The sequence below is a fragment of the Penicillium subrubescens genome (assembly GCF_028828155.1).
Source record: "Penicillium subrubescens strain IBT 31985 chromosome Unknown utg000004l_segment0_segment0, whole genome shotgun sequence".
Lineage (NCBI taxonomy): Eukaryota > Fungi > Ascomycota > Eurotiomycetes > Eurotiales > Aspergillaceae > Penicillium > Penicillium subrubescens.
This window is the reverse complement of record NW_026643154.1, coordinates 97208-116533: the sequence shown is the minus strand read 5'-3', so window position 1 is coordinate 116533 and position 19326 is coordinate 97208. Positions and strand designations below refer to the sequence as shown.

The window sequence follows — 19326 nt, the reverse complement described above, 5'->3', positions numbered from 1 at the left end:
CTGAATTGAAATTCCCCCGTACCCGCCGTAAACGAGACCCTTGCCGGGGGAAGAGAAAGATCGAAGGCAACCGAGCGAGACGATTGGTAGGTTGGGCGCAGCCAACGACCAGGGTCAGCACCGACGTCAGTACCGTTAATACCAGAGCGAACGGCGGAGGAGACGAGTGAGAGAGGGGTGTTGGTTGGTATGGGAAGAGTAACTCCAATACTTCTGTCTCTCTCTTCTGGGAATGGGGAAAAAGTACCACCACCCCAGCCCAAATCTTAAGATCTGGCTTTCTTTTTTGGTGGTTTTTTTTGGTTTTATGTCGTGGAGGGGGGGGCTAGACCCTCCAGACGCTCATGCCCCGGAGTGAGATTGCGTAGGAAGGACGGAGGGATTTGCACGCCCAAAGAGCAATTGTGCAAGATGCGCCGGCGTGAATGTTGGTCTGGGACAGGATGGACGAATGGAATCGGACGAGGAGGTTTGGAATTGGAGGGGGAGGTAGAGGAGAGGAGAGGGGAGAGTAGAAAAGAAGTGGGAGGAGAGGGAAGAAGATGAATATGAAAAGGGAAAAGAAAGACCGAGACGACTTTCGTCTCTTTCTCGGGGAAATCTGGCGATGCGAAATGAAGTTGCGAAGAGTCACGAACGGTAAGGGTATTACGGAGAAGACCCGGTATTGAAGTATTGAAGTATAAAAGTAGGGACTGCTTATGATGAGACTCGGTATATTACCACATTACGCTAGATTACCATATTACCGTATGTATTGAGGTTTAGTTCGACCAGGGCCCGATTTACGGCGCTTGCCTCGACTACGAGACTACCAGACTGCGTCTCTGCTTGACTCTCGGTACTTTTACTGCAGTACAATAGTACTAGAGTTAGAACTAGAGTATGTACTATTTACTAACTTTCATATCAAATTAGATCCAAATTACAATGCAGAATTACACATGAATCATGCAGATTCGATCAACTCATCTATACTACTGGCTACCAACATCCGCGTGCATACATGATCCAGCAATAACGCGAGTATACTCGAATACTCAAACATCCCAAGACATGATTCAGGTTTGTAAGGGCACCACTCCCGGTCTTGTTGCACACATACATGTCCGCACTCGGCTTGCTCTCACTTGGTGTTTGCTTTAATGCCCATTTCCACGAATCGGTGTTCTCGGCGAGGAACGACACATTGACCACTGCCCTCTCTCATTCTCTCCCCCCCTTCCCCCTCATCCCGAATCCCAGACGCCTCCGAGCGGAGTCTATGCAGCTGAACAAGTAAGCTATAGATGCTGCACGAGCCACCTAGGCTCACGGACTCGACCGCCACGATGGGCGAGATTCGCCCCCATCCTGGGCCTTCCTCGAATGACAAGTCCGGCACGGAGAGCCTCGACCACCCCCCTTCGGCCCGAGTCCGAATGGCAAATCACGGGCGAATGGGAAGGAGAGGGATTTCTAGAAAATTCAACCTGGGATCGAGACCCTACTCGATGCAGGTACTTTACTGGGCACGAAGAAGAGGAGGAAACAAAGAGCTGCAGACCAAGGACGGGCCTCCCGAACGCATGGCATATTGCGGCCGGAGGCACGTCCAGATAGGTCGATGATCGAGTGGATCCGATTGCTTGCAGTGGAGTCCCAGTCCGAACCGGAGGAAGTTCAGCACGCGGGCCCGGACGAGAAGAGAGGAACAGAAGAAGAGTCATGCTGTAGTAAGTAGTCGGGATTATTCTATAGAGCTAGAGGAATTCGCAACAGACAGCAGGTAATTCGTCTCGTGGGAATGAGAATGGACTTCCTCGCGGATCCGCTATGATGCGCGACAGCTTCGTTGCCCAGCTTAGTCCACCAGTGTCCAGAGCGAAACTGGGGCAGACCATCAAGTTCATGGTCCATGTCCATTCATAGGACTCAGATCCATGAACCATTGGCAAATGGAAATTGTCAAATGCTAAATGACAGTCGGAACGACCCAGTCAGGGTGGTCAGCGGGGCGGAGATAGGATGGCGGCCGAAGAGGAGCAGGGGAGATAAGAGAAGTGGGCAAAAAACGTTCGATGGAGCTCCTTCGGTCGCGAGAATGACCGGGTGGTCAGGAACGGAGTTTATTCTAGAAAAAACAAAGGTACGAGAATAGGATCTATTGAATGATATTGCATATTGCATATTGTATATTGAAGATCCAATATAGAGTATAGATGTATGCGATTCCATACATTCCAACGGAACTGACTCTACAAAACGACCTACCAGAAACTCATCCTCCGGTCGCGCATATATCAATTGCGCCCGACAAGTCTTTCATCTCTACAGACATACACTCTGAATAGTGGACACCATACAGAGTATATCATCATATACATCACACTACGACCCAGATGGTCGTAGTTCAGCGGGGGCATCCAAGTCGTATAGTGGAAGACGTGGGATGGAAGCGACTCACCGAAGCAATTCCATCCCTATCTTACCCGAGGTTGTGTATCACTTCGTATTGCATACCCCGTCGAACCGTCGCGTATTCAACTTTCCATTCCATCGCATTTCGTAGTATGGGCCATGTATTTGAGCCTTTCGAGTCGATGAGCGGCCGAAGGGTTAAATCATCCGTGGGTTCACATCCATTCAGCGCATCGCATTCAAATGAAACCCACCCCCTCTTCCTTTCACATTCAACCTGCGACTCCCAGTCGAATGGGTTTGGCGGGGAGGCGCAAGCGGATGATTTCACATTCCACGGCTAAACTGCAAGCCCCCCAATCATCCACTTTTTCGTCGTGGCTGGGCATCCTGAACCAAGCACCTTTTACACATGTTGCCACCAAACGGGACGGGTCCTTTGCCTCCGGCCCTGTCGCACGAAGGGGTTGCGGGTCGATCGTTACCTGCATCATATATTGCTCGAGGTTGCTGAGGTGAAAATTGAAATTGATTGTCCATGAACATTTCCTTTATTGGCGCTTTCCAGTGGACGACGTCAGGTATTGGACGGATTGGAAATCCCCCATAGCGGACGGGGGTGGGGGCTGGCCGGATCAGGTAAGAATAGAAAGGTCGAACTGCAGGCGGTAGCAGTAGTGTAGATCAAAACTCCTGCGATTTCTTGGAATGTGCATCTCGGTTTAGGAGTAGTGGTAGTCGTCGTCGTCCGTCGGTCCAGAGCTACTCCGTACCTTGTTTCGGAATCCTAACGTTGGGATCAGGGTAAGGCACGACGAGACCTAAGGAGACCTGGCATCGATCCGATCGTCCCAGGCTCTTAGCCTTCTCGTGGACTGTTAGACTTCTTGGCCCCACGAGGAGAGCTCCACCCCAAGGTCGGGGGAAATCCACGCATCGTCCCGATAGGCCCGACTGGAGATAGCTGGAGATAACGGCCTGATAAGCCGCCAAGCGTAGTAATTAGCCGTGGTCAATTTGCTGATAGGCGCGGGTTCCTTCCCAAGTACGGTGCGGTTTCTGGGGGATTCGGAGTACAGTAACAACTCGCTTCGGAGCAAGTACGGAGCAGTCGGTAAGCAATTTGCAGTGCGGAGCATAGTGGTAACGATGCCAAACAGAAAGGATTCCCGACTCCGGAAGACTCTCAACCAGGGGCGGCACCCATGGCGCATGTGGATCCCCATGACAGCGTGGTGAGATGGGATCTTATCTGTCCTGGTCGCATGGTTTCTTGCTTTTTGGGGAGGCATACTTGGTCCTTGCTCTGATCAGCTCCAGGTTGTATATTTGACTTTGAATAGCTCAATCACAAAAAGGGGGAGAGTAAGGTGGCCCCATGGTCTGATTCCGATAACCAACAAGACAGAGATAGGTCCGTAGGTCCATGTAAGGCATCCATCACTCCATGCTTCGGTAACGTCTACCATACGGGGTACGACCATACGGAGCACACTGGCTGGAGAACGGAGGCGACGCGAAGATCCATACTGGGTGATGATCGGTCGGCCCTAACACTGCTCGGTTGCTGGTAAGCTAGTAGCCGGGATGGAGAGCTGAGAGACATGCGCCTCCTCAATGCAACTCGACCATTCACAACACACGGTAAGTATCAAACATGGTCCGTATCGCCTCAAAGGTGCTTTCAAGTGGGCCGTGGCGCTCCTGCAGAGTAAGCCCTCAGCCGACGCCAATCATGCCCGGAAGGGTAGCAGGACTTCGCACCGAGACTGGGGTGGTTGTCAAGCCCCTCGGACACTTGAAGACCGGGGGGGGGGAGCAAGGGAGGGGGAGGGGGAGGGGGGATGCGTCAAGCTCTGTTTTTTTTTTTTTTCCTTTCAGAGCGGCATCAGCGGTTAAGAAGAAATACTCCCAGGGCAGGGAAGAGGGAGGAAGGACACAAGTGCATATGAGTGATGGGAGAGCCCGCGACGGGGGAAGGCCGCGGAGCGTGGAGGCAAAAAGAAACCGACACTGCGCATAAGTAATATACGAGTTCCTCTTTTCCGTCCAACACCGTGGGGGAAAAAGTTAGGCAACTTGTCCATGGCCCCTCTTCGAACGAGGAATATCGTGAGGGCGTCAACCTGTCAGCCGAAACCAGAGAGAGAAAGAGAAAGGGGAGAGAGAAGCGAATGCCCCAGAAGACCAGACATCACAGCGGCCATCCTACGAAGTATATATAACCTCTGACCAGTAGAGGGCGTGTGGTTATCACCCCATATCGGTTTCGATAAGGCGTGACGCTACCCAAGCCCATCATCCCTGGCCGATACGACAATATCTTCGTGCAACGGCAGCCAAGCAGGGACCACCAACCCTGATAAGTCTGCATATCTCCCGCGCTCGACATATTCTCAACTCAAATTGGCTTCCTCACTCAGGACACTTCCAAGAGATAAGACCGCCCCTGGTCAGAATGGTCAGAAATTTCATGCACTGCACAAAATTGGGGAGAACATCATCCAGCACATCATCCTCGAACCCCTGTCCTTTTCTCTTTCTCCAGGAAGGGCAGGGGGGGCCGGTTATCGTCATCCTATATCGGATCTCCTGTCGGTCCCGATGAGACCTATCATCGACCCCCCACCCGACGGGCTGTGTGAGATTCCGATGCTCTGATTGTTCAACGATGTCCTGATAGAGGATCCGATTTCACCGCTGGATCATATTGGAGACGTGCAGGTCCACCGTCCCACTCGGGGTGCCCACTTGTCGCTATCTCCAGATTTCCGACCCCAGAGTCTCGTTGGTCCGACGGATCTTCCGGGGAAACTGGATTCTTAATCAAAGAATAATGCGCTAACTCGTCACCGAGTCAAGTCACCCAATGGAGATCGAGGCTTATCTTCTTTGCGGTGGTTCCTGTGCATCATTCAAGATACGGCTGATAACTCCGTTTCGATGTGTCGACCACTTCAGTAGATATGGCGCGATGTATCAAGATACTCACCGTGTTCAACAGAGATAGGCTCAACATGCAGGGGCATGATTGGGGTTTGCATATCCCAACAAGTGACGCCAATAAGACAAGGATCAGCCTCGGTTAAGGCCCAGACGAGAATACATAATGCCTCACCATCTCCGAGGAGAAAGAGGACACCGCAGACTGGTATCCGCCCCCCAGGCACCTATCAAAACGTCGCATTTCTCTGCAGCCCCTTGCGGTAAAAGCATGGGCCGACCCGATCTATAAAGCCACCCAATCCATTCTACGAAGACCCAGTCTATGACAGGCCAGGGTGTCCGAAAGCAGAGCCTGGCAAGGCAATTGCCTCATTCATGGGTTGGTCCGTTATCGGAGAGATAGCTCAACGTTCACCATTCAAAGAGGCCCAAGTAGACCTTCAAGCCTATCAATTGGACCTCCAACTCTTCCCACCGGGGCACGGGGCTCCTTAAGGATTGTGTGGCTGTCCACGAAGTAGAGGGCCAGCCGAGATAGCAACACATGGATGATGCTTTTCAATCGGACAATGGAAGCCAAGAAAGTAAAGCAGTTACCGTAGTGGACAAAAGAACAATATGATGGCGACAACAATGAAGATCACCACGGATTTCAACATTGTTTTTCATGTTTATCATAATCGTGGTCCGATCTCGGGACCTACACGTATCCCCAACAGGGATGAGCCTCCTGGCCATCGCCTGCAGTCAAAATATGTTTTGTCCCTAACCAATGTCGTGTGCATGATAAAAAAAAATGAACGGACCAAAAAATGAGAGAATAATCGCAACTCAAACAGAAGCAAATGTGTTTCAAGTACAGAGTACTGTATGTTGGATTCAGTTCCATGAATAGAATATAATATGTACAGTATGCAATCCTCACAGAAACCAGGGAGAGTTCAATCAATGTCGTGACTTTGAAGTCTCGGTATCTCAGTGTCTTGGTTTCAAAAAGCTGGCTGTTTCACGTCGCGTCCGCGAAATCTCAACTCAGTGTCCGGTCCTATCGACAGCTAGTGTCTGCCTGCAAAGTTGCCTTGCTGGGTCGCAATCGCGCACCCGGATGTCTTATAGTATGCAATTTCCGTTGCAATTTGCATCCTTCAACCGAGGCCGACTCCACTTAGTGCGGCAACAGGGGCCCCAAATCAATGGGGAAATTTGGTGCACACCATCAGATCATGCATCAAGGCAAGACAGGAGGGGTGTCCCTCGGCAAAAGCTAGGTCGACAGAAGAGAGATAAGACCAAAGACAACCGAATCAGGGGTAAATGAGAAGAATGAAAAGTGACCAGAGAGAATAAGAAAAGAGAAAGGAAATAACGAAGGGAAAAAGCGAAAGTCTATATGATGCCTGAATACAAATCTCTCAAAAGGAAGTTGGAAGAATCGAAGCTCCAAGTCAAGGAGAGCCAACCAAAGGAAAATCATGCAAGATCGAATGAAAAAGAGAGCCGGGAAGAGGAAGAGGACAGAAGGGAAGGGAAAATAGTCGTCACCGGTACATAATGACCTACTAGGACAACTGATGGAGGGAAATGTAGAAGAAAAGGTTGGGCCATGCCTTGAGAGAATCAAACGGAAAATGCCACCCAAAAACCCTTGCGCCCGCTAATGACCATCTGCGAAGCAGACCCGCCACGGTGTATGAGGATATGGCGAAAGACAAGATAACGGGAAGTCAAAGAAAGTGTATATCCCACGGGGTATTAGAAATGAAACAAGCCGTCTAGGAATGTGCGTGGTATAACGTGACAAAATCCGGGTCCGATAGAGGTAGAGGTTATCAGATAACCCAATCGCAAAAGTGAACCCGAAGAGATGCGAGAATTGGAAATATCAGAGGTTGTGAATCCGAAACTGAAAGTGTTAAGAAAGGAGGTTTGTTGTTAGGGCCCCGATCTTCCTGGTTGTCCTGGGTGGCCCATTGGAGAGTTGGCGTATTGTTGCTGTGAAACGTCGCCAGTGTACATTGGGTAAGGTACCACACCCATTCCAGCGGGCATGGCATTCATTTGAGGCCATTGTGTGAAGCCCATGCCGGCTTGAGTTGGATAGGGTACGGTCCCTGGGGGCGCTTGCATGTCAGGCGTAGGTCCGGAGGAAGGGTGGGGGGCGGATGGATGGGCAGGTGTAGTCATCCTGCGTTTGAGATCCGGGGCCATTTGAGGTTGAAAGTGACCCGAATATGAGGGATTCATGTCTTGCCCAGGATAACTCATTGCTCTTGACGGCTGCGGTGGTACTGGCCAGACTGACCCGTCAGGTTGCATAGCATAAGCTGGTCCGGGGTTCATCGGTTGCGCGTGGCCAGTCATTGGCGATGCGCCAGACATGGGTGAACTGGGTGACATTGCCGCGGGTACTCCAGCAGAGTTCCAGGCATTCGGGGTCAAGTTCATCATCTGGCCTTTGTTGGCGGCCATCGTGGCCAACATTTGTGGGTCTGATATCGTTGTGAACTCATCCCATGCAAGTCCGCCTTCCATCGTGGGGATTCCGGAGAATTCACCCGGTCCCATGGGTCGATCTGATAAAAGTATCAAGTTAGTTTGGCTGGTGAATCTGAAATGGGCTATTTTGGCCCATAACGAACAACGTTGAGATGCAAACGTACCAGGTGTGAACCCTGGCATCTGAGTCGCCGCAAATGCGCCGGGGTTAAAAGCCGCCATATCTCCCGATGATGCGTTCATGGGGACTTGAGCGTACGGATAGAATGCCTCTACCGAGTCCGGGTTCAAGCTCGTTGGTGACGATGAGAGGGACATTGGTGTTGTCACTGAAGGGTCTGATCCGGCTTCCAGTCTGGAACTGGGCCGCGACTTCTTCTCCACTGGAGGTTGTTGGTCGACTGGGAAAAATTGACATTCTTTGCGCAATCGAATACAGTTCTCACATCGTCCTTGCGCATCATCTGCTGCCACTAAACACCGGATCTTCCGGCGCCGGCAATGTACTGTGACAATGTATTAGTTTAGCTGGAACTATATCGCATGGATGGCAGCAAGCATGCTATATAGCACTCTTTAAAGCCCTCCACTTGTCTGCGCATTTGAAGCACGCGACAATACCTCGGGACATGTGAAGAGGGCCCCAAGAGAGTACTATAAGAGAATGCTGCCGGTGAATGACTGCTCACCACAAGCGACAGATGTCCGATGATATCCCAACTTATTGCGCTTTTTATCAGCTGCGCTTGCATCCATAGCAGCTTGCGAATTAGGTGTAGTATCCATCTCTTCGACGGCCGCGGGCATAGCTCCCAGGACCGGACTCTTATCACCGCACCGGCCCGAGGCGCATGAATAGCGCTTCGCTTGCAAGAAAAGTTACCCTCTGTCTTTTGGGTATTAGGCAGTTAGCGTGAAACCACGTCTAAGCGTAATCCGGGGCAGGTGCAGATTCAAAAGATGCCAGGCCATGCAGGCACCCTTTGCGCGCAAGAAAGAGACTGGGGACCGAAAAGGCTCCGTAGCCGAGGGGTCGCAAGATCCGGACGATGACGATGACCCGATAGGACTCTCCAAGTTGTTTAAGCCCTCTTAGGTCCACCTTGCGCCACACTGGACCAGAAAGGATATTGCGCGAGTTTCAGAGCAGAGATGTTGTAAAGTGTCGAGGGAGGGGAGGAGAGGGGAAGGAGGGGCCCGCTGTCACAATGGCCCGTGGAAAGTGACAATCGTAGTCGTAGTCGTGAGGTATGCGCGGGTGTGTGTATGGTTGTATGGTTGTATGAGTATGAGTTTGTGGATGTGTGAGTGGTCGTGGGATGTTTCGTCGCCAGACGCACTGGTAGCGATAGAAAGTGTGGATGGTCGAGGATAAATTGGCTGCAGTTTGGGTCCACGAACCCCCGTTGAGCAGAGTAATTGCCAATTAATCAATGATAATTATAGTAATTAGAGTGCTTCATGAAAGGGGGGATGGGTTTTGGGTTTTGGGGGTGGGAGACCAATGGACCGTCGTTTAGGGTCTAAGATGGTACTGTATCTTGATGCAGTATATGAGATCGGGCAAAAAAGGACCAGGCGCAAAACGATAACACTTCCCCCCAAAAAAGAAGATTAGTAAGGTGAAGCAGAATAAGCAAAAGTGGGAAACTAAAGGAGTGTATGAAGTGGATTGTGGAAGGAACAGAGAAGAGAGAAGGAAGGTCGAGGATATCCTATAGACATGAAGAGAGACAGGAAGCTAATCGCGGGGTGAAACGCCCAAGAGCTGATTTTGGATTTTTTTCCCTCTGCAATTTTTATTATTTTATTTATGAATATTATTTTAATTGATTTCACAGTGTATATCCCACCGTACGTGGAACAAAGTGGCTCTGCATCATACCGAGACTAGCACTAACTTGGATGTATCGACTTAACCCAAATCAACTGCAGGTCATTGTCATGGACCACATCGATGATCTCAGACCCAACTCAGGGGCCTTTTCCGGGAAGAACTTCCTCACGAGGATAACCTTGTAACCTTGATACTTGGAATGCGATTGGAGAATAGGTTCAAGCCTATTCAATGCGGTCTCGATTCATGCGTCGGATCTTGTTTTTCCCCCTTAAATGGTTTTGTTTTTTTAACCTTCATCATGTCATGTTTCAAAGTAATTCTTCCCCATCTCTATTTTTTCTTTTTTTAACACTACAAAATCACTGGGGGGGGGGGGGGGGGGGGGTATGCATATTCTGCAATACTCTGGCCACAAAGCCGATCGATTAGGTAACCACCAGAAGCCCCTGATTGCGTACGATAGATCCCCTCAGAGCCGGTTCATGGCAAATGAGGTAGAAACGAAGAACCATGGTCTGGGAGCCCTGACACAGTGGGGTCAAAGAGTGGGTGTTGGAAGTTGGGTCGCGCAACACCACGTTGGGTTTAGATCCAGGAGGGATACCTGTCAATCCTTGATGAACTGGGGAATTCTCCCTTCAAGTCCCGGCTAACTGATTGGCGATGAGAGCAACGGTCGGCAGCTAGGGCCAATGAGATTGTCGGTTCTCGGATCCAGTCGACCCAGAGAAACCTTTCTCTGTCTGGATATTTCGGAGATGATCGCTAGAAACCTTGATGGCTTCTCGAAGGGGTGCTCTGCAGCTAGCTCCATGATTATTAGCTCTGGTTGAGGGATTATGATAGAGTAGTAGAGTTCGGATTGGAAATGAGCTAATTTACACCCAAATGATACATGATAAAGGAATGTTGAGTATTAGCCCTGGGCCGGAGTACGCCGCGATGCTCTTTTTGGGGAAAATTTGCACAAATAAAACCATTGCATCACCCAGGAACGAACCACAGATTGATTGGTGCTAAAAACAGATTTCAGGGTCCACGGCTGGTGTGTATCAGCTTATACCGAGAAAGAGAACTGCACCCACGCAATGGAATCACGAATCACTTGCGGGCCTCCTTTTTTTATGCATAATTCTCGATTGATTTATTTTCTCTCTGTCTCAAGATTTCTCATCTTTCAGATCTTGTCTCACTGTCGTCTCTTTAATTCCTTCTTTTGGTTATTGGAGGACTACCTACCCCCTTTCCTTTAAGCTTTGATTTAATTGTTCTAGCTTAGCCCCCTCCCTTTTGAGTCTCGGGCACGTTCTGGGGCTTCCACTGTGCGTAGCTTAATTTCCCTAGTGCTTGTCGATGACATCGAGCCCGCCACATTAATGCACCTTCGAGAACAATCGTCTGGGACTGTAAACCAAATTAGGTTAAATATCTTTCTATTTTTTTTCTTTTTCTGTTTTCCTTTTTTTTTTCGCAAGAAAATTCAATTACTTCCACGATCCATGGAGCAGAGGGCTCACCAATTAGATCTGCCGTATTTCCTTAGTCAACCGATTCAATCCACCCACACGATGGGGATACGGCGATACGCGAGTCTGTTCCTGGGACGAGGGACTCCAGTAGTCGCCGCTCAACCCGGTCAATTTTAATCACATTTCTTAATAGTAATAACAGCTCCAGTAATCCTGGTCTGGACGAGTCCAAGGCTGAGACGGGGAAGAGAAGCGCGATGGAAGAAACACGGAGTATACCGAAGAACTGATCATGACATAATTTGACAATTAGCAGCGTGGAGGGCTCCCTAGTTGGGACATCGGTCCGATAGACTTGCAGATGAGGTATGCTCAAGTAGATACTACTTCAACAGTCACCTTGCGCTGTGACTGGGCAGATGCTCTGTGCTTCCTCGTGGACAGTGGACAGTCTGTAATTATGCAGAAGCGATCTTGCGTCCTCCCTTGCCATTCTGTAACAAGGCCCCACACGCACAGTGTGGGGCTTTCCCAGTGTCAAGGTTTAATTAAGGATCTTCCCAACGCCGTAGCGTGTTACAGGTTCATCTTGGCGCCCGTGGAACGAAGGCAGGAAGATTCCCAGATCGTTCTTCTTTTCTTCTTCTTCTTCTTCTTCGAAGCCTCAAGCGAGCTTCCATGGGGTCGCAAAATGGGGTTAGATTGGGCAAATTCTACGAACTAGGCCCCGACCAGCCAACCAGGAGGAGGGTGCGACCTTTTGGATGCGATTAAGGGGCGACGTTCCGACGTGATCAGCGATGGAGTAAGAAGAGTGATGGGGATAAAGTCTGACGAGGCTCTCGGACTCGTTTTGTTACTCTTCGCTCGTCTCCGTTAAGCTTGCTGATTCGCTCATATGCTAGCTAAACTCAAGCCGGAAAATAGAATAACAAAGAATAATGATAGATAGAGTAGTGTAACTACCAAATGACGTCCATCTCAAAAGGAGGTGACCAAGACTAGCTTCGTCTGTAGTAGTGACTTCCCTGCGCTGATTGCATGATTGGAAGATGTTGAAACGTGTCCTAGCCAGTGTGGCTTTGATGAGAGTCTTAATTCTCTTCTCATTTGCGTTTGACAGTGGACATGTGGACATGATCTTCATCGTACGGTGTATAGCCCACCCCTACCTTTCATAAGGAGCCAATCACCACCAGTCTCCTGCGGAACACACTTCTGCGGCGTTTTCTTCGTTTACCCAGTATATATGGAGTCCAGATGGAAGTCATGACACCGTGGCTCGACCGCCCCTTTCGAAGCAGGAGAATGGTCGGGGGGGGGGGGGAGGCGAGAGGCACAATCCGACAGCGAGGTACTCCGTACAGACATACCAATTGGCCCCGCAACGCCTCTCACATTCGGAGAACTCGGCGCACTCTGGTAATAGATCGACAAGCTCGGGCCTTGGGAAAAGAAGATGTTGAGTCTCATTGGGCACCAGTCAATGCGACCTCCAAAGAGCATCACCAGGAGGGGCATCCTCAGATGTTGACGCGGCGGGCATCGAGCACGCGATGCATTATAGATCTCGCAGACCCAGCGCACTACCAGATTATTAACTACCATATAAGTCATAGTCCGTTACCCGTAGCTTATTGTGCAGAGAGATAGTATAACCTACGCATGTTGTAATAATTCTCTTCCCCCGAATACGAATGTACGATTGAAAAAATAGGTAGGAGACTAGGAGTAGTGTAAGACGGACAATGTCCGCCTACAAAGGGAAGCTCACAGTACTCCGTGGCTACGACGTGAATATTAACAGGTTAGGTTTCGTCCTTTTTGTATGTATATTCTCCGCACAATACTTGACAGCCTGTGTGTGGGGGCGACCAACCATTATCCTTCTTGACTCTTGAGACTTGAGTGCTTTGCAAAGTTTGTCCACATGAGACTGGAAAAAGGAGGCGGGGCCTCGGTTTGGGTGAATCCACTCAAACGTCTGTCGATCGGAAGGATGAAACAAGGGTCCGATGCTGACTCAGATTATTGTGGTGTTTCTGAATTGACTACGGAGTAGGGACATGGCCAAGGAAAAAAATATCCGAAGCATGGTACTAGTCGTAGGGTGGGATCAAAGTTGTTCGAGAAACATCATACTGTCCGTCCTCGACTCCTAGGGCATCTTCGGCCGTTGCCGAGATCTGTTTTACTTCCACTGGACCAATTTTTTGGATCGTGACGGAGTACAACCAACATTCATCTCCTAGTCTATAAGTCTAAACTTGTCTAACCGACATGAGAACCACCCTTTCTCCCAGCAAATTTCCGGTGCGCCCAGTCTGACGTTAGATCACTGGTCGCCAGCCAACGGTCAGTAGGCAAAAGTCAAAACGCCAGCCATTTAGCCAGCAAATCGCCAACAATCGGTCTGGTTCTTATTCGCTTCCCCACTAAACCAGTCCGGGTTTAACAGGCAGCCATCTTCCCAACCTGCCAAACCCAAGTGCCGACAGGGCTTCGCGGGATTGTGTGCATCCTGCAACGCCAAGGCGTGTCTTAGAGCATGCGACGGCGTGTACTTCTCTCTGCTCTAGAGATCATGCTAGGTCAATCCTGGAGTCTATACGAGTATACGATGTAGTTGTGCTCAGTATTTCGTCGGGCACTCCCCGTCCTCAATTGGGCATCCTGTCGGACCGCACCCTCTTTTGGATCTTAACCCCCGCTGGATGTGCATCTTTCTGGCCTTGTTGAGGATAGCCAGTGTTCGGAAATGAGTTCGGCAATGCCCCTCGGAACAATCGGCGATAAACGTTAGATTGAGGATTGTCGGCCTGATGGTAGGTTTGGGCTGGATCATCGTAGCCTTATTTCGATCTCGCTCCGTTTCTTGATGGACACGTTCTATCTGTTTCGTGTCGCGATCCAGCATGGATATGTACTTCTTCGTTTACTTACACGGGGTACAAACCGAGTCCAGAAATCGCAAAATTAGTACATAGTGAATTAGAAATGACAAAATCGCGAGACCCTTCAGACGAGGATAGGTGGTCCTCTTCGCCGTGTCCTCTTCCGATGGACTTGAGTTTAAGCTTAATGATTCGGATGTTGTCCTGTCTATCCGGCTTTTAAGTTTTGTCTCCCACCCATACAGAGCCTATAAGAGCTATGAGTTTGTTAGTTGTTGGGCTATTGATCTTGCAGTCCATGGTTCTATCATCAACTAGATCCTCCCCTTTCTAGTAGGTGGAGTTAGTAGTCTCGTATAACTAGTACGGAGTCAAAATGTCAATATGTTTTCTCCGGATGGAGAACACGATCAAAATAAATTAAAATCGGAATTCAGATCGCATGTCATTACGGAAAATCCGATCTAAGCCCCCCTCTCCGGTGGGACTATCCCAGTTGTTCACTTGTTTCACCATCCTCGGGCCCTTGACCTCATTCGGCCATGCTCGCCTGCAGTACTCTTCTCCCTGTTTTAACTTGCAACCGGCCTTACGCGTCCTCCCAAGAAATCATCCCAAATTTCCCTCTTCGCTTTGGCCTCCCATTTGCTGGTCTCCCTATCATAATGGAGCCCCTACTGTGCTTTGACGTCTGTTTCTCTCTTTGGTTCATATTGGCCGAAGCAGAAGGTGGTATTTCCGCGAGGAAAGTGGTTGGATTTTCTGGAAGCCAACTAACTGGGCCCCCACTCCTTCTAGACTTCTGGAAGCATTTCCACATCCTTGGGATAATTAGAACATCATGGTCACCTCCGGCTAGTGATTAGCCGCTGGAAATTATGGCGCCTGTGTTTTTTTTAGTATTCTTTTGATATTTCCTTCCTATGCGAGTCCTTCCATAGACCAGGGGGTCTCAGCAACAAGAAAAAAAAGGCCGCAGACAACGCCGTTGCATTCTGAAAAGGGGCATCCCCCCGCCGAATGTGGTACTACGGCTTGCACAGGGTTACTCGCTCGACGAATGAAGTCATCCAGCAATGATCCTTTCAAAAAGGCCTAATGGGGGCGTGGAGTTTGAGGCTGATGAATGCTCCTTCGCTTCAGGAAGGAGTACATACTCTGCCCCTTCAGCTAAGCCTGTTTCTCTTAACTCTCAACGTCCAAGATTTCATAACTTATGCAATACTTATTTATACATTACTAACATACAGAATGCGCCTATTCGACATCGCACATGTCGTGGAAATCATGGCCTCAATTGCTGGTCATGCTCGTCCTCAGATCCAGCGTCGTGTTTGCCACCACGCAGAATGTGCACGAGATGGGAAATTGATCATCACTCATAAAAAGACAGAAAACCACCTGATTTGGTCCTCGACAGACCATAAATGACGGCATTCAGCTGGTCGCAAAGACATATCCAATATCCACTGATCGCCGATCGCAGATACTCGGTTTTCCTAGGCCCAGCTCAGTCGCTCACTCGAACCACCACCGGTACATCCAATGCTCTCGCTTCCCGTACACAACACGCCACACACGTCCTCCCCACGCGACCGATCAGACCATGACAGCCAACAGAAGCGCACCATGCCCGCGCAAAGGTCTCCTTGACTCGAGAACCGCGCGCGTCGATAACGAGGACCTCAGGTTTCCCGTCGAGCGGAGGAGTCGGTACGGGGAGCTCTGGGAGGGCTTTGAGGGACACATGGCGGTATGGGAATGACTGGTGCAGTGGATGACCTGGTAAGCGCTTGAACTGGCCCCAGTCAGGTGTCGCCGACTCCTCCTGCTTCTGCTCCTCATGCTCGTCGTGAGGACCTGAACAGTCCTTGTGGCGGGCTGCAACCCCCCGTGGCCGTCGACATTCATGGGCCGAAATGAAGCGCACATTATACCTGAGCGGGAACGAAGCCGTGGCCGGGGATGGCGTGTTTGCGCTCCGAAGGGAGAAGGATAAAGAAGCCTGGTCGCTGGTCGTGATGCCTCGCTTGCATTGCGACCGTATTGATAAAGTCAAGTTGACCAGGCTCACGTCCGGCATGGAGGCAGATGCAGGCTGGTCGACCGGCAGCGTAAAGGCGTCTGCGGTAATATCACCCATTCCTAGCGGAGTCGACTCCATTGCCAACTTCCCGCCCTGCTTGATGCGCGACTTTCCAGGACTGCGGATGGCTTTTTGCATGGGAACCTCAAACCAACCTTCGGCCAGTGGCTCGAATGTCGTCTCGTCGCGGGGAAGCACGTCGCTGCCAACCCAACCCATGCAGGTTTTAGCTCCGTCCAGACTAGAGAGCACTCGTCCCACAATGCTAGCCTTGCTCCAATAACTGCGTCCATCATACACAAAGCCGCCGTAGAGATTCGCTGTAGGCCCCAGTCGTTCAATCGCATCAGCATCGTTCTCCAAAAGAGTTCCGATCAGGAGATGGCAGATTGCCTCGCCAGGAATGACGAGGCCTGAGAGCCAGCTTCGAGAGATCCAGCCAAGGACTTCAGACGCATGCGGATCCTTGTCTTCGCGAGATAAACTGCGTAGCTTGACGCTGCGGCGGCATCGACTGCGGCTGTACATGTCGTTTTTCTCCAGAACTGTCTTCGTGATCTCTTCAGAGTCCCACCCCTGGCCGCAATCTCCATCAGCTTTCACCCGTGGAGTAAATAGGTCTTTGCCACTCTTGCAAATTTCTTCAAAATGGGATCTGAGAGCACTGGCTTTCGGCCATCCAATGTTCTCCGCAAAGACATACAAGCCCTCAAGCTGCTGTCGCACATACGGAGAGCTGATTTGGCACTCCCAAGCAGATCGCACATCAGCTTCCTGCATAGATGAAATGCGGCGAGTGATAGAATCAAAAAGAGAAAAGCGACGGGGTTTCGTCGGTGGCTTCTCCACGGGCGATGGTGACGGGCTACCACCACCGACAGGTGAATTGGGGGATGGAGTTGAATCGCATGTAATATCGAGATTGTCGAGAAACCGACGCACAAAGATGAGATCCCAATTGACTTTTCCCTCTCGAAGTTGATCAAAGTGCTGGAGCTCTGATGCCGTGATCAGTCCTCCATGGGGGTCATGTAGCATGCCCACGCGGACGAAAGCATCGAGGCGGAATAGAAGCTCAGCCGCCAGAAGGATCTGGATCAGAAGCCACTTTCGCTCCATGCCAGAATTGACCCAAGGATGTTTGGACGTCCCCGTAGAGCAATCATTGGGCACCACGCAATCTCCATCTCTATGAGGAGGTGTCTCCCACAGTATTTGGCCGGCTCTGAACCGCCACTCAGGGAGACTGAAATCGATCCAGGCTCCGGGGGTTGCTAGAACCGTTGCCAGTGTTTTGATCTGAGATTTCAAGCTTTGCGGGTGCCCTGGCAGCAGATCTGCGGGCGGTGGATGAGGATGGAGAAAGTGAGTGTGTAAGATATCATGTAGTTCGTGTGGCGACTCGACATCCAAAATGGTAATGGTTGACCCTTGGCGAAGTACATCGAGGCGCAACTGTCGTAGTTGGTCAAGACGTTGTACCAGATATCTGAGATTAACATCTCGAACGCCAATGCGCTTCCATCCAGCCGGTCCATCCTTGATGAGCTTGCGTCGATCGAACACAGCACCGCTGAGACACTGTGAATATGGCTTATTATACTGATCCATCAATTCAAATGCTTCGGTGGCAGGAAGCGATGAAACCCGTTGCATGTTCAAGGACTCTCTTGGCTCTTCGGGGCCCATGTATTTCAACAGGTCTGCGTTTGGCAGCTCCAGGAAATTTCGAAAGCCGATAGTCCCCGGCTCCTTGCCATTGTTTCCCAACATATTGGGGACTTCGAATACTCCAACGTCGAATGCCGCTCTCTTGAAAGCTCCGCTACGACGCCAATCTTGCAGCGGAATGGGCACTCCACCTTTCACAGCCCAGTCATCGGGAACCGGTAGATGAGCATGCAACGTACACAGCGTGAACGAGGCATGGGCAAGAGGCTTACGATCCAACATCCGTTGGATGGAAGGATCGTGCTCATCCCAGGGAAAGATGACTTGCGGATACCACCGACCATGCTTGCCTCGCTCCAGCATGAAGTGAGGCGCGCCGGAAAGCAGTGCCTTGACGTCCTTTTTTGTTAGAGCCGATCCAAGCTCCGATGAGACCTTGGGATCAGTACTGTCATCCGGCAGTCCTGCTTTGTCAAGCCGATAGTCCAAGTAGTCTTGAATGTTCCCTGGCTGTTTGGGTTCGCTGTGTGCCGCTGCAGGATGAGGCTCTGGACTTCCTCTCCCTGATGAATTGCTTGGAGTGGAATCTCTGGAGCCCCGACGACACGGATCGCGTCCTCTTTCCCGCACTGGGAGCTCCTGGGTATCCGATCGAGGTCCTTTGTCTCGATTCTGGGAGCCTAATTAGTGGTGTATATGAGCATATCTCAGCGGAGAAGCCTACCTGTTTCTGTGCATTCTGGGTCGAATCTAAAGACAGCGCGCTATCGGTGCGCTTGCGAAACAAGCCATGAAAGATTCCTGGGTCGGTCGTATCATCCTGATTCGTGCCCGAGGGTGAATGGCGTTCTCGACCTGATTTCTTTAAGCCGGCATCAGGGTGGTTGGTGACCGCGTCTGCTTGCGACCGACGACGTCCAAAAATGAATGACATCAGGGATCCGGGGGTCAGACCATCGGGTTGCGGAGAACCCTTCAAACAACACTCTCAACCTGAACAATTTTTAGACCGCACCGGCTCAAGGCTTCCAATTGTAGAAGGAGAAGGTTAGGGATGCCTGTGGTCTAAAATATTCAGTCGTTCAAAATAAGGTAGGATGCCAGCTTCGCTGATCTTCGGGTCCCTCGGCACATTGCGGATCTTGAATCTGTTTTGGGGTTGGAGGGTGGATATGACGGCAACGCGGGACATGTGGAGTTGCCGAGTTTCATCCGACATGGAACTGGCTGGGATCATGTATACTCCTACATTCGACTGTTGGGATATGGGCTGGCTATGAGATGGAGACTCTAGAGAGTACAGGAATTAAGGCCAACGACAATGTCTAATTTGAGTACATCAGTAGCCCAGAATCTCCATCTTCAGAGATTTACTCATGAATGAAGAACCGAGAGTATATGTATATCAAGGCACCGTGTGGCAGTTTCTTTACATATAGAATCAAATCTTCTGTTCTCACTGGGGGCAAGAAAGTGAATCAATTTTTATCCATCTATCCTAACCATTCAAGCACCCTCCATCCT

At 50.4% G+C, this 19326-nt stretch overlaps 2 protein-coding genes across 2 annotated transcripts; both read right to left on the bottom strand.

Annotated features, from left to right (window-relative positions):
- Positions 1-7278: 7278 nt before the first annotated feature.
- Positions 7279-8649, bottom strand: N7473_005132 (putative C6 finger domain protein; the record flags this gene model as incomplete). Its single annotated transcript, XM_057151072.1, has 3 exons — positions 7279-7919; positions 8007-8348; positions 8532-8649. 3 exons carry the CDS (start codon positions 8647-8649, stop codon positions 7279-7281), a joined length of 1101 nt encoding a protein of 366 aa, XP_057008877.1.
- Positions 8650-15555: 6906 nt separating this feature from the next.
- Positions 15556-18736, bottom strand: N7473_005131 (uncharacterized protein; the record flags this gene model as incomplete). Its single annotated transcript, XM_057151071.1, has 2 exons — positions 15556-18474; positions 18527-18736. 2 exons carry the CDS (start codon positions 18734-18736, stop codon positions 15556-15558), a joined length of 3129 nt encoding a protein of 1042 aa, XP_057008876.1.
- Positions 18737-19326: the final 590 nt, after the last annotated feature.